The following is a 15689-nucleotide window of genomic DNA, read 5'->3' as shown; positions in this document are numbered from 1 at the left end:
CCAGGGAGGAAGCCCAGTGGCCGATCAACCGATTGGAGACCAGAGCAGTGGCCCTAGCCTTGCAAGCCTTCCTCCCGCTCCTTTGGGGAAAGTCGGTACAAATCTTGTCAGACAATGCGACCACGGTAGCCTATATCAATCGCCAAGGAGGAACCAAGAGCTGTTCAGTGGCACTGGAGGCGTAGCAGTTAATGAACTGGGCGGAACGACATCTGGTAAACATAGCGGCATCTTACATTGCCGGGGTGGACAGCGTGCAGGCCGACTTCCTCATTTGTCGTCATCTCAATCCAGGGGAATGGGAGTTGTCCAAGGAAGAGTTTCAGCTCATCTGCAACCAGTGGGACACGCCTTGTATGGATCTGATGGCCACGTTCAAGAATGCCAAGGCCCCGCGATTTTACAGTCGTTGCAGGGAGACAGGCGCCGAGGAGGTCGACGCCCCGGTGCTTCCCTGGCCAACACACATTTTGCTGTACGTGTTTCCTCCCTGGCCTCTGATAGGCAAGGTGATCTGGCGCATAGAGCTCCATCCGACGTAAGTAATTCTCATGGCTCCGGAGTGGCCGAGGCACCCGTGGTTTGCGGATCTAATCAATCTCTCCATCGCGAAGCCTCTGTTGTTTCGGGAGTCTGCAGCTCTTCTCCATCAAGGGCTGTTTGGAAGAGGCGGATCGCTTCTATCTAGCGGCATGGCTTTTGAGAGGCAGCGGTTAAAGGATAAAGGTTATTCTGATGCAGTGGTGACTACGCTGTTGCAGTCGCGAAAACAGTCTACTTCTCTAGCTTATGTCAGAGTCTGGAAAGTTTTTGAGACCTAGTGTAGGGATCGTACGAGGGATCCTATGTGTGCATAGATATCTGACATTTTAGGTTTCCTTCAAGATAGGCTTTCTAAGGGTCTATCCTGTAGTTCCCTCTGGGTACAGGTTGCATCGCTCGGTTGTCTTCGTGGGAAGATCCAGGGAGTAGCTTTGGCGGTGCATCCGGATGTGGCTCGTTTCCTTCGAAGGGCAAAGCACTTACGTCCTCTGCTTTGCCACCCGTGTCCTTCCTGGAACCTTAATTTGGTCCTCTCGTCTTTGTGTGCTCCGCCTTTTGAACCTATAAAGCGGACAACGCTGAAGGATCTTACACTGAAAGTGGTGTTCTTGGTAGCTATTTCTTCGGCTCATCGAGTGTCGGAATTACAAGCGTTGTCGTGCAGGGAACCTTTCTTGTGCATTTCGGATTCAGGGGTGTCCTTGCGGACGGTTCCCTCTTTTCTCCCGAAGCTGGTGTTGAATAAGTTGATCAAGCTCCCGTCTTTTTCAGCGGTGGATCGGTCGGATCCTGTTGCAAAGGATTTGAGAAAGCTAGATGTACGCAGGGCTCTGCTACAGTATCTAGAGGTTACAAATCCTTTCCATGTGTCAGATCATCTCTTTGTGTTGTGGAGTGGTCCAAAAAGAGGTAGTATGTCCTCAAAAACTATGATAGCTCATTGGCTGAAGGACGCTATCGGTTCCACGTACTTACTGCATGGTAAGACGGTACCGGTGGGACTTTGTGCCCATTCTACACAGTCCCAGGCAGCGTCATGGGCGGAACGTCAACAAGTTTCGCCTCAGGAAATTTGCAGGGCGGCTACCTGGAAATTTTTGCATACTTTTGCAAGACATTACAGATTGGACATTCAGGCTTCGGATTCTGAGGGATTTGGGGAAGGAGTGCTCCGAGCATGCCTCTCCGTATCCCACCCTAGGTAAGTTAGCTCTGGTACATCCCAGGTGTCTGGACTGATCCGGATATGTACAGGGAAAGGAAAATTAGTTCTTACCTGATAATTTTCGTTCCTGTAGTACCACGGATCAGTCCAGAGCCCCGCCCGTTGCTCTGTACACTAAAGTAACGGAGAGTCCGCTCATGTATCGCTTCTGGATATTGGTACTACATTATCATTTTTTGTTCTATTGGTTCAGCGGGTTCTGTTCCCAGTTGGGAATTTGACTGAGCCTTATAATAGATGGAAGAATAGTTAGTTGTGTAGTTTGGTTTTGTTCCATTCTGCTTTGACATTACTTAAGATCGAGGGACTGTGGCTGGCACCTTGGTATATATGGCAGGGTTGTTTTGGTACAACTTCTCTGTCTCCATCTGCTGGAGGGGAGGCAAAACTTAGGTGTCTGGACTGATCCGTGGTACTACAGGAATGAAAATTATCAGGTAAGAACTAATTTTCCTTTACATGACAAGGTATAACTCCCTCATGATTCCATTATTGTAGAATCAGTGATGAAGAAAGCCAGCAACGCAAAAACTTACTCAAATTCTCCTCCAGAGAAATACTGAAGGATTCTTGATACAGTCAGTAAAAGAACATATCAAGGAATTTCCTTGCAAGCAAGGATTGCTGGGCACCAGATCAGAATGATTCAATATCGTTATAATAGCCTAAATAAAAAAGAACTCCATTAGTGATCTAAACATTTGCCAGAGGAAGAACAACATTCTTTCAGCAAAATCATGGCAGACAAAAAGGATTGTGCAGACATATGATACTGTCAATTTACAACTCCTTTGATACAGCTAAAAGGGAATCCGCAACAGCCATAGCAGCACGAAGACTAATGTAGCTCATGACATCAGGCTCACAGATGATGTCCACAAACATTTGGTAGATGTACCTTGTGCTGGAGACAGTTTATTTGGGGATAAAGTAAAGGAAACAGTAGAAGTGATAAAGAATTAAATATGGCCCTACCGGTCTCTCACATCTTCTCATCAAGAATCCACAACTCAGAGAAGGTTAGGAACATAAGGCTTGCCATTCTGGGTCAGACCAAGGGTCCATCAAGCCCAGTATCCTATTTCCAACAGTGGCCAAACCAAGTTACAAGTACCTGGCAGGGATCCCAAGGGGTAGATAGATTCCAAGGTGCTTATCCCAAGAATAAGCAGTAGATTTCTGCAACTCTATCTTAATTGTTAATGGACTTTTCCTCCAGAAATTTGTCTAAACCTTTTTTTAACGCAGCTATACTAATAGCTTTCACCATATCCTTTGGCAAGAATTCCAGAGTTTAATTATGTGTTGAGAAAAAAATATTTTCTCTTATTGGTCTTAAATGTATTACCCAGAAACTTCATTGTGTGTCCTCCTGGTTTTTATACTTTTCAAAAGAGTAAACAACTGATTAACGTTTACTTATTCCATTCCACTGATTATTTTATAGACCTCTATTATATCTCTCCTCAGCTATCTCTTCTCCAAGCTAAGAGTGCTAACTTCTTTAGCCTTTCTTCATGGAGTTGTTCCACCCCCTTTCTCATATTGGTCGCCCTTCTCTGTACCTTTTCTAATTCTGCTATATCTTTCTTGAGATGTGGTGACCAGAACTGAACACAATGCTCAAGATGAGGTCACATCATGGAGCGATACAGAGGCATTATGATTTCTCTGTTTTATTCTTCATTCCTTTCCTAATAATCCCTAACATATTTACTTTCTTGGCTGCTACTGCATACTGAGCAGAAGATTTCAATATATTTTTAATAAGAACATAAGAAAATGCCATACTGGGTCAGACCAAGGGTCCATCAAGCCCAGCATCCTGTTTCCAACAGTGGCCAATCCAGGCCATAAGAACCTGGCAAGTACCCAAAAACTAAGTCTATTCCATGTTACCATTGCTAATGGCAGTGGCTATTCTCTAAGTGAACTTAATAGCAGGTAATGGACTTCTCCTCCAAGAACTTATCCAATCCTTTTTTAAACACAGCTATACTAACTGCACTAACCACATCCTCTGGCAACAAATTCCAGAGTTTAATTGTGCGTTGAGTAAAAAAGAACTTTCTCCGATTAGTTTTAAATGTGCCCCATTCTAACTTCATGGAGTGCCCCCTAGTCTTTCTACTATCCGAAAGAGTAAATAACCGATTCACATCTACCCGTTCCAGACCTCTCATGATTTTAAACACCTCTATCATATCCCCCCTCAGTCGTCTCTTCTCCAAGCTGAAAAGTCCTAACCTCTTTAGTCTTCCTCATAGGGGAGTTGTTCCATTCCCCTTATCATTTTGGTAGCCCTTCTCTGTACCTTCTCCATCGCAAATAATGACGACACCTAGATCTTTTTCCTGAGTAGTGACTCCCAATTTGGAACCCTGCATTTTATAGCTATAATTTGGGTTACTCTTCCCTAACTGCATTACTTTGCACTTGTTCATATTACATTTAATATGCCATGTGCATGCTCAGTCTCCCAGTTTTGCAGTTTCCTCTTGCAATTTCTCACAATCCTCTTGTGATTTGACAACATTGAATAATTTTGTGTCATCAGTCAATTTGATCCCCTCACTTGTTATTCCCATTTCCATGTCATTTATAAATATATTAAAAAGCATCTGTCCCAGAACAGATCCCTGGGGCTCTCCACTATTCACCTTTTCTCCATTGGGAAATTTTACCATTTAGCCCTACTCTCTGTTTTCTATCTTTTAACCAGTTGGCAATGCACAATAGGACACTGCCACCTAATCCATGACTTTCTAATTTCCTAAGAAATCTCTCATGAGGGACTTTGTCACATGCTTTCTGGAAATCTAAGTACACTGTATCAACTAGCTCACCTTTATCCGCATATGTATTTATGCTCTCAAAATAATTTAGCAAATTTGTGAGGCAAGACTTCCCTTGGTTAAATCAATGCTGGCTTTGTCCCATTAAACTATTCTTATCTATATTTTGAATAGTTTTTTTTTTCTTTATGATAGTTTCTACCATTTTGCTTGGTACAGAAGACACTCACTGGTCTGTAATTTCCTGGATCACCCCTTGATCCCTTTTTAAAAATTGGCATTACATTGGCAATCCTCCAGTCTTCAGGTACCATATGATGATATTGATTGGTTTATACATTTCCAATAGCAGGTCCGCAATTTAATTTCTCAGTTCTTTCAGCACTCTGGAATGTATACCATCTGGTCCAGGTGACTTGCTACTCTTTAGTTTGTCAGTTTACCCCAGTACATCTTCCAGGCTCAATGAGATTTGTTTCAGTTCCACTGAATCATCACCTTTGAATATAATTTCTGGCACGGGTATATCTCTCTACTAAACCAAAAAACAGCCTCAGGAACAATCTCCAACACTATTAAAGAATGTTGGTCAATACTGTTGTCTGATAAAGTTAGCCAGTAGTAGTAGCCTTGTTTCTCAACTATTTCTGAATACACACTATACCATTTTAAATATGTTTGTGCTATTTTTCTTATTTTTTCCATAAGTTACTATTTTTTTTTTATTTTTAAATGCACTTAAAATTTCTTTCATTTGACAAGCGTGAAATGTAGATATCTGTTCAGTATCAATTCTCAATCCTATTCTCAAATAGAGCAGGATGGTTCTGATCTGTTCTTATCTTAAAGTTGGCGGTAAAGCTGTTCGCTTTGCATGAGTAATTCAACCCTGCTCGATGTTCCGTGCCCGACACTGACAGCATTTCGATGGCAACCGTGTGCTTCAGGGGCTAGATAGAGGATGTTTGATCATTGCTGCATTTTTAAAACAAGATGGAGGTTTTAAAAATGCCTCAAGTTTTCAAAAGGAAGAAATTTTAAGAGCATTTAAAAATCAAAAAAATAGTAAAATTTAGGAACACTTAAATAAAAAATAAAAAAATAGCACTAACATATTAAAAACGGTACAGTACATATTCAGCATTAGTTAAGCAAGGCTACTACTGCTGGTTAACTTTACTGGACAATAGTATTGACCAACATTCTTTAATAATTTCCCTTTTTTTGTCATTTATGAGTATATATCTTACATCTTCCTCAATGAATAGTGAAGCAAAGAATTCATTTAGTCTTTCTGCCATGGCTTTATCATCCCTAAGTGCTCCTTTTACCCCTTGATCATCTAATGGTCCAACTGACTCCCTCACAGGCTTTTTACCTCTAATGTACCTGAAAAAGTTTTTATGAGATTTTGCTTCCACGGCAAGCTTCTTTTCAAATTCTCTCTTTGTCTTCCTTATCAGTGCTTTGCCATTGCTTATGCTGTTTACTGTTTTCTTCATTTGGATCTCTTTTCTATTTCTTGAAAGATGTTGCCTCACCTCACCTTTCAACCATGCCAGTAGTCATTTAGCCTTCTTTCCACCTTTTCTAATGAGTGGAATACATCTGTTCTGGGCTTCCAAGTTGGTATTTTAAACATCCATGCCTGACCTAAACTCTTTACATTTGTAGTTGCTCCTTTCAGTTTTTTCCTAACCATTTTCCTCATTTTATCATAGTCACCTTTTTGAAAGTTAAATGCTATTTTAGAATACTTTCTAAATCTCAAACTTGCCACCTCTAAACCCATCATTTTACCAGCAGCACTCACAAGAACAACTCTTTCAAAAAATACAAAGACTAGGGGACACTCCATGAAGTTAGTAGGTAGCACATTCAAAACTAATCGGAGAAAATTATTTTTCATTCAATGCACAATCAAGCACTAGTAAATAGTTTCATAAAAGGTCTCCATTAAAGGAACCAGCACCTCGATGGTATTTAAATCCTGTCTTGATGCAGCTAAAGAAGCCACAATATGAATTAATGGCTACATTGGCGATGAAGTTCCTGCATAGATAACTTTGTTTCTAATAGCAGTCACATCAGCAAGGAGAGCAAATAGTTACAAGTCTTAGTTATCAGATATTCAAAAACAAATACTCCTCAGAACACACCCAAAGTTTCTTCCTAAAATAGTATTGCAATCCACCTGAATCAAGAAATACTACTAACTCTTTCGTAAGTCACATATCACAACTACGGAGCAGGCACTGCATACCCTAGACTGCAGAAGAGCCCTTTGGAAATAGGCATGTGCATCAAGTCGGAGAAATGACTGCATCAATGGCACATCACAATTCAGCAACAATCTAGGATATCTGCAAAGCTGACACAAGGTCATCTATACATACCTTTATACAACATTACTGTCTGGGTAAGGTCTTGCATAAAAATAGTGTATTTGGACAAGCAGTGCTAAAAAAAAAAAAGAAAAATCAAATCAAACTTCCCACAAAATACAAGACCAGTTGCAAAGAAACCAGTCAAAGGCAAACTACTTCAGAGCAGTCCTCAGCTGGGGAGTCCCATCTTGTGTGAGAGCGTATTGTGTTTGTCTATAGAGAACAGGTATTCTCTGTGGAGAGCAAAACAGCCACACAAGATGGGTAATTTTGTCTGATGGCAGAGTTGAGTCGTTCTCTCTCAAAGCCCAAAAAGTTCAACTTTGCTTCTGAACATATGCAGGCCATCCCACGCTAGCATCCTTGTGTGCTAGTCTCCTCATTTTATTCCCAAGCTATGCAAACTTCACAGGGAGGGAGGAATTGTATGGCTGTTTGTTTTGCTGTCCATGGAGAATACCTGTTATAGGTAAGTAACTTTGCTTTATAGGTAAGCAACTTTTCTTTATTGTTAGGAGCTTGCTTGTTGCAGCAATATGTGAGAGATGGAATCGCAAAAACACAGCCAGAGAAAGAGACAAATCATTTTTTTGTGTGTTGTGTGCGCCGAGCCTATTTTGCATAGGCTTGGCAATGCGCGCAAGCCCCGGGGCTTGAAAAAAGGGGCGGGGCGGGGGCGTGGCCAGAGGCCTCCATGGCCTGCTAGGCCGGGGAATCGCGCTCCGCCACTCGGCCAGTGCACGCAACCTACCCCTGCCTAGAGGCAGGCGCAACTTAAATAAAGGTAGGAGGGGATTTAGGTAGGGCTGGGGGATGGGTTAGATAGGGGAAGGTGCGGGGGGGGGGGGGGGGGGGGAAGGAAAGTTCTCTCCGAGGCTGCTCTGGAGCGGCCTCGGAGAGAACGCGGAAAGCCATCGGGGCTCCCCTAGGGTTCGGCATGCGCAAGGTGCACAAGTGTGCACCCTCTTGCGTGCGCCGACCCCAGATTTTATAACATGCGCACATGTTATAAAATCGGGCGTAGATTTGTGCGCGCCAGGTTGCGTGCACAAATCTACACCCACGCGTAGGCTAGAAAATTTGGCCCTAAATGGGAAATAAATCACAAATTTCAATATTGTCTCTTCATTATTCTAAGTTTCTGTGGTAACAAGCTAGTTATAGGTTATACTTATTTCTTTGTAACCTCACTTTTTGATCTGATATGGATTGGAAATTGGTGTAATCATCTCGGAATTACCATCTAGCAAATGGAAGCTTGCAGAATTCAAAACGTTATTCAGTATTTGTTCCTAACCTTTTGCTTAGATGTCATTTTTTTGCTAACACAGCAGAGTTATTCTAATTGTTGTATTTATGCCTCTGGGTAGAGACTCCTCTGCTTATTGCCAGCTCACATAATGTAAGAAGTCAGTTTCATATCTGAAACTTCTTTTTACCAGTAGATACTCTTTCTCTATTTCTGTCTCTGGTGTTGAAGGTCACATAATAAACTGGAGTTTCCCTCTGGTTTGCAAAGATTGGGAGTATGATCTATACAGGGAAAGAGAGAGATCCAAAAATCATACTAGCCTTTGTTCATTAGTAGGAGAAACCCCAGTTTCTGGGTAATTTAGACTCTTCGGTTACATTTCGTTACACACTTGTTGTATTCTAAAAAGTCTAAATAATAATGAATGTAATATTTTTTTCCGGGCCCATCTCTATGTATCCTTGTAAAGTAAAATGGGACATTACTGACTTTTGATTGTTTGGGTTTATTTTACTTTACGTAAGCATAAAGGTCAAAAACCAAGACGTTAGTCACAAAAGTATGCAGCTGGTTCAGTAAAAAGATGGCATCTACAGCTTGACTAGTACATCATCTGCATTATATTATAACTTTAAAGCTGTGTTTCTGTAGGCCTAATCACTATAGGAAAAGATAGAGAGTTCCATGTCTCAAAGTATTTATTTTAATATGCTTGAGGTATATGACAATGGGTTGGGATGGGACCTGAAACCCTTTGTTCCTTTCAATAGAAGTGAAGAGAAATGCTTGGTACGAAGTGGCCTGGTTCAGCTCATGGATCGCCTCTGCAGCTTAAGCAGCCAGACAGAATCCATCTCAAGTGAAAAGCAGACCAAGAAACAGAGAGTGGCCACGATGGCATGGGCAGCTTTTCAGGTTCTAGCCAATCGTTGTGTGGAGTGGGAAAAAGATGAAGGTATACAGGCCACATGCTGCCTATCCTCTGTCTTTGTTTTGGGCACCTGGCATTGTCATGTGTGAGAAGGATCTTTAGAAAGTGAATGATATAGGGGCTTTCAGTGAAGGTTAAAGAGTAGTGAGCAAGCCCACAGGATTTTTTATATCCAGTATATAAATTTACAAATGACTTTTTCTAAATCATGCTGGTCATTCCTGTTCCTTTCTTTATGGAAAATGGAAGCTTTATGGTAGACTTTCCTTCGTGCAGATATTTTGCCTAGCACTTTTTATTTTTCTTCTAGCATTTATTTTTTTTGAGCAAGAAGTCAGAAAAGAAAAGTCAGAAAATAATTCTGTAATTATTTGTATTGTTGATTTAGTTCACAACTTTTCAAGTTTAAAATTGGCATATTTTTCTATATTTATTTATTTATTTATTTATTTATTTTATTTAAGTTTTTTTATATACCAACATTCAAGACGGTAGTCCCATCATGCTGGTTCACAAGAAACAGGGGTGCAATTATAATAAACTTTACAATTTGAACAATAGTGCAGAAAAGCAGTTACATATAACAGGGAAATCAATAACTTGGAGTGAGAAGGAAATGAAGATCAGATAATTATATATATGTATAAATAACATTGTAAGAGGTGGCTATTAACGCTATTACTAGCGAAGCGTGTTGATTTTATTTTTGCAGGTGGCTCAACAGAGGCTGTCCATTCGGGTTTGGCTCGCCAGGTGTCCAGTCTCCTTACCAATCATCTGGCTCGAGCTACAGAGTGCTGTGGTAACCAGGCAGCAGGAAATGATGCCCTGCAAGATGTACTCAGTCTTCTCAATGATCTCTCGAGGTACAGAAATCTCAAAATGTGTGAGAGGAGTGTGTGAATGAGGGGGATTTGAGGGGGCGTCTAAACATATAGAGGATATTTTAATAATCTATTGACTCTTATGTCTGTAGTTGTCTCTATATCAGCAATGCATTGCTTGCCCACGAGTGTGAAATGTTTAGAAATCTCTTAGCTGAGATCTTTGTGGAAATAATTGTGTGACATTTTTAAAAATTACATTATAAAACAGTACATGGATAAAGTATATATTTATTTTCTTAATATGTATTGACATTTTAAACATAGCCGTGAACACATCATAACTTCTCCCTGTTATTTATAAGGAGTATCAATACTATAAATTCACTGAGGCACCATAACAAATTTAAAGATAATCTCACCTTAAGCCATGAGTATTAACTCTCATTTGTCAAGGATTTACCCCAGATCCATTAACATCACTCTTCATCTTCTCTTCTTAAAATAGCCTTAAAAAGGCCCCAAATTTTCATATTTTTCCTTTAGAGCACTAGTTATTTTTTTTGTATATCATTTCACAAGCTTTGGTTATCCATTCTTTGCAGGTTGGAGATTTCAGATTTCTAGCCACCACAAATTTAATAGCTAATAAAAACTGTACTATAAGCTGTTTGACTGCCGAGGCCTCAATCCTTCTCCACCAGAAATCTTATGTTTCAAAATTCCATAGTATTATAATGCTCTAATTTCTTACATGTTTGATATCTGTAAAATCTTACACATAATTCTGAATACTTTCTTTATGTAATATGTAGTTATGAGGAAGAAATGTACGTTTCCTAGCATGTAAACAGATGGACTTAGGACCAGTGGGTTTATTCTCCCATACCAGCAGTTGGAGATGGAGCAAGCTGTCACTCCTGCAGTGACCCCAGCCTGCCAGTATTCTCCATCTCCATCAGATGGTGGACGTGCATCTCCCTATGGGAATTGATGCATGTTTTTTCAAAGGAGAAATTTGAAATTCTGAATAAGGGAAAGAGCCTTGCTCTCATGCGGTGATATCTAAGGTCCCTCCTCCAGTTAAGAATTCCTGAGGTGATTTCTGTGGTTTCTCAGGTGTGCCTAGGTCTGGTAGCTGGGTTTCCCAGCGTGGGCTTAGCTGCTCGTTCAGCTGAAAGGCAGTGGATGCAGGAGGCCGAGCGTGGCAGATGCCCTCTCCCCCCGCAGCTGGAGACTAAGTTTTACCTTTTAAGCAGAGACAGTTAGAGGGGTTTTTAGTAGTTCCTCCGGTCTCCTTGCTTGGCAAGCCATCCCAATGTTCATTCCCGCTACTGTTGGTGTTGGGGAACTAGGCAGCCTGGTGGGTTGAGCGGCCCTGGTGGGCTAGGCCCCGCAGTTAGGCTTTTTCCTTGTATGCTGTGTGGTAGGCTGCAACGGTGTTTTTTTTTGCACTCCTGTGTGTGCTTTGCTACCTTCTACAGGCCATCGGTGTGCACAATGCATTGGCTCTGCGCACGCATTGTGCGCTTGTTTTTGGGTGCAACTTTTACGTGCACAACTTTTTGAACGTTCCACTTTCCTTTCTGCTTTGGGACTTGGCGCACAAGTTTTGTCACGCAAACTTCTGTGGCGTTTGTTTTGTGCGCATAAATTCTTGAGAGCAAGCCATTCAGACACACAATTACCCACAAGATGGCGCCGGTAAACAAGCCTAAGCATCTTCCTAGTTGTGTTGCCTGTCACATTAGGGCTTCTCAGCCTGACCTGAATTCTAATCTGTATCAGCACTGTTCGGATGCTCAGGAAGAGTTGTCTTTCTCGGATTTTGCTAAGCCTGGCTCCTCCCATTCTGATGATGGGTTGGTTAGGGCCTTGACTGGCTGCTCCGCAGGCAAGGGTAGCTCTGTGGGACCAGCTTCAATTCTAGACTTGGTCTGGATCCGGCTGCTTTTTCTTGGGTCAAATTTTTTCAAGGCTTACAAGCCTTTCTTCAGGCGCAGTCCTCCACCCATTCTTGTCAGGTCAGACCCTTCGCCGATGGCTCCTCCGTCTTCTGGTGCTATGCTTACGTGCTGGAGCTCGTCTCTCCTCCTGACAGGAATCCAGATAGCACTGATGATGAGGTAGATCCTGATTCCCTGGAAAATGGGGAAATTCCTCTAGGACTGGAGCCGTATTGAACCATGTTGTGGTTCTTTCATAGAGATGGACTGCTGCCCCTGATTTCCCAGACTTTGAAACGGCTAAGTGTTCCTGGTTTGGATGCCATGTCAGAGCCAAAGAAGGATCCTGTTTTGGTTTCCTTACTTAAAGCCTCTTGTTTTTTCTCTGTGATGGTTACCATTCAGGAATTGATTGATCTGGAATGAGACGCCCCATAGGAGAATTTCAATGGGGGTAGGACATTGGAAGGCCTGTACTCCTTGGATCTGACTGTGATAGAGCATTTGCATTTTCCTAAAGTGGTTGCACTGGTATGTGCTGTCTCTAAGCAGATAAATATCCCTGTAGAGGGAGGAGCAGCCGTGAAGGATGTATATGATAGAAGGATTGAGGCTATTTTTAAGCAAGCCTTTGAGGCAGTGGCAATGACTTTACAGATTGCTTCTTGTTGCGCCCTAGTGGTGCGATCTTGTCTGCTTCTCTCTCAGGAGGTTGATGAGTCTGGAGGGAATTCCAGAGCGGTTATGGAGCCCGCTGCCACCTTTTTAGCAGATGCAGGCTGTGATTTGGTTTGTACCTCAGCCAGAGGAGTGGCTTCGGTGATAGTGGCCAGGCGTCAGCTCTGATTGCAAAATTAGTCAGCTGACACAGCCTCCAAAGCTAAGCTTACCAAGATGCCCTTTAAAGGCTTGCTCTTGTTTGAGAGCGAGTTGGACAAACTGACTAGTAAGTGGGGTGAATCTCCGGTTCCTCAGTTGCCAGAAGATAAGAAGCTTTTAACAGTGCCCCTTGGTATGAGGGGTCGTTTCCAGGGTTTCATGCGGTTTTGACCCTACAGGGGGTTGACCTTTCAGAGGACTCGACCTTTTGGTAGGTCTCAGTGCTTTTATGCCTGACAGCCCAAGAGAGGATCAGGCTCGGGTGGTGGACCTTCCCAAGCTTCCCAATGAAGGTTTGCTGACCCACCTTCAGGGACAAGAGATAGGGGGACGTCTTTCTATCTTTTATCAGAGGTGGGTCGAGATCACATCGGACCCAGTGGGTCCTGGAAGTGATATGAGAAGGATATGCACTGGAATTTCATAGTATTCCTTGGGACGTGTTCATGGTTTTCCCTTGCACTCCCCGCAAAAGAAGCAGGCAGTGGAGTTCACGCTTCAAAGGCTCCTCCAGGACCCACGTCTCAAGAAAGTATGGGGCAATATTCCATTTATTTTGTTGTGCCCAAGGAGGAGGGCTCCTTTCATCCCATCCTGGATCTCAAGAGGGTCAACCATCATTTGAAGGTGACTCATTTTTGTATGGAAACCTTTCGCTCTGTGCTAATGGACGTGCAGTCAGGGGAATTTCTGACCTCCCTAGATCTATCAAAGGCGTACTTTCATATTCCCATCCGATTGGAGCACCAATGCTTTCTATGCTTTGTGGTATTGGGATGCCATCATCGATTTTGGGCGCTGCCCTTTGGTCTGGCACCGCTCCCAGAACATTTTCCAAGGTTATAGTGGTCATAGTGGCTGACCTTGCACAGAGAGGGACTCCTGGTGCACCCATATTTGGGCCAAGTCTCAGGAAGAGAGCTGCCTGGTGACACACAAGGTGATCTCCTTATTACAGGAGCTTGGTTGGGTGGTGAACCTGCCGAAGAGCAATCTTCAGCCATTCCAATCATTGGAGTATCTGGGGGTCTGGTTCGATACGGGGCAGGACAGAGCGTGTCAATTGGTGAACACCATACGCCCGATGGTGTGGTCCTACCTACAGGTGCTCGGCTTCATGGCGGAAACCCTGGAAGTGGTGCCGTGGGCGAGGGCACATATGCATCCTCTTCAGCGCTCTCTGCTGTCTTGTTGGAACCCACAATCTCAGGATTATGCGGGTCGACTCCACTTGCTGATGGAAATCTGCTCCTGCCTCCAGTGGTGGTTGCAGGAGGATCATCTGAGAAAGGGAGTTTCCTTGTTCTCTCCGATCAGGTTGGTACACACAACAGATGCGAGTCTCCAAGGTTGGGGGGGAGGGGCCTCACTGTATGGAGCTAACGGCCCAAGGGCATTGGAATGCCAAAGAGTCCCGCTGGAACATCAATCGCCTGGAAGTCTGGGTGGTATGGCTGGCATGCTTGCAGTTCAGCCACAGGCTGCAGGGTCAAGCGGTTCGCATGTCGGACAGCGCAACGACGGTAGCCTGAACCAAGAGCCATCAAGTGTCGCAGGAAATAAACCAGCTTATGGAATGGGTGGAAGGTTATCTGCAGATGATATCGGCCTCTCACACTGCAGGAAAAGACAACGTAAAAGCGGACTTTCTAAGCAGGGACAATCTGGACCCAGGAGAGAGGGTGTTGTCAGCTGAGGCATTTCATCTGATTGTGGATCTCTGGGGCCTTCTGTTCCTAGATCTGCTGCGAAGGTTTCTCAATTTTATAGTCGCAGGAGAGATCCATGGTCCCTGGGAATAGATACTCTTGCCCAGGTCTGGCCGTAAGACAGATTGCTTTATGCCTTTCCTCTGTTGCTCTTGCTGGGCAGGATAATTTGCAAAATTGAAGGCCACGGGGGCCAGTACTCCTGGTTGCACTGTGCTGGCCCAGGCACCTGTGGTATGCGGATTTCCGAAGACTCCTGGTGGAGAACCCCCTTTGTCTTTCCCCTCACATAGATCTTTACAGCAGGGACCAGTTCGTCACAAGGGTCTGGCTCTGTTCTGTCGTACGGTTTGGCCTTGAGAGGACTCGCCTGTTGAAGCATGATTATTCCTCTGAGATGATTGCCACCTTACTCTGCACTTGCAAACTCTCTACTTCCTTAGCTTATGTGCGTGTTTGGAGAGTTTTTGAGGCCTGGTGTGAGCAGCATGGTGTTTTATTTATTTATTTATTTATTTATTTAAAAACTTTTCTATACCGTCGCTAAGTTATGTACCATCGCAACGGTTCACAAATAGGCACAAATAATGTATATATAGGTGGGTATCGTACATTCTAACAAGTGCCAGCTACAAACGGTAACAATATCATTAATAAATATACATTTTTGGGTAGTGATGAAATAGTTGTGGGAAGGTTTATTGTGGTACTTTCCTTTGGTCTGTTTCTCTACTGTACTATGTATTTATAATATTGTGGTACCATTTATTTTGGCTTGCGATTTCCTGTATTTTTCGTTCTCTCTCTCCCTCTCTACCCCACTGTTTCTTTTGGAAAGGCTTGCTTAAAGAGCCATGTCTTTAAGGTTTTTTTAAAGGATTTGATGTTGCTCTGTAATCTTAGTCCAGTGGGCATTGTGTTCCATAGAAAGGGCCCTGCCAGTGATAAAGCCCTTTCTCTTACTTGTGTTAGTTTAGCTGATTTTACTGTGGGGATTGTTAGTAGTGCCTTGTTAGCCGAACGAAGGTTCCTTTGCGGTACATGGACTCTTAGAGCTGTATTTAGCCAGTCAGCTTCTTTATCATATATTAGTTTGTGTATTGTGCATAAGGCTTTGTACTTGATCCTGTATTCAATTGGTAGCCAATGTAGTTCTGCTAAAGTTTCAGTTATATGGTCCCTTCTTTTTTTTCCTGTT

The 15689-nt window shown here is 43.0% G+C and overlaps 1 protein-coding gene across 6 annotated transcripts in view; it reads left to right on the top strand.

The window, feature by feature from the left end:
• The window catches only part of HECTD4 (HECT domain E3 ubiquitin protein ligase 4), a 541903-nt gene that overhangs the window by 285319 nt on the left and 240895 nt on the right, over positions 1–15689 (top strand). For all 6 annotated transcript variants that reach the window (XM_029571656.1, XM_029571654.1, XM_029571657.1 and 3 more), the window contains 2 exons: positions 8973–9157; positions 9846–9999. In XM_029571656.1, the coding sequence (XP_029427516.1) occupies positions 8973–9157; positions 9846–9999 (339 nt within the window). The remainder of the gene's footprint in view (positions 1–8972; positions 9158–9845; positions 10000–15689) is intronic.

This window comes from Rhinatrema bivittatum, chromosome 11, assembly GCF_901001135.1.
Source record: "Rhinatrema bivittatum chromosome 11, aRhiBiv1.1, whole genome shotgun sequence".
Taxonomy (NCBI): domain Eukaryota; kingdom Metazoa; phylum Chordata; class Amphibia; order Gymnophiona; family Rhinatrematidae; genus Rhinatrema; species Rhinatrema bivittatum.
This window is presented reverse-complemented; position numbering and strand designations above follow the sequence as displayed.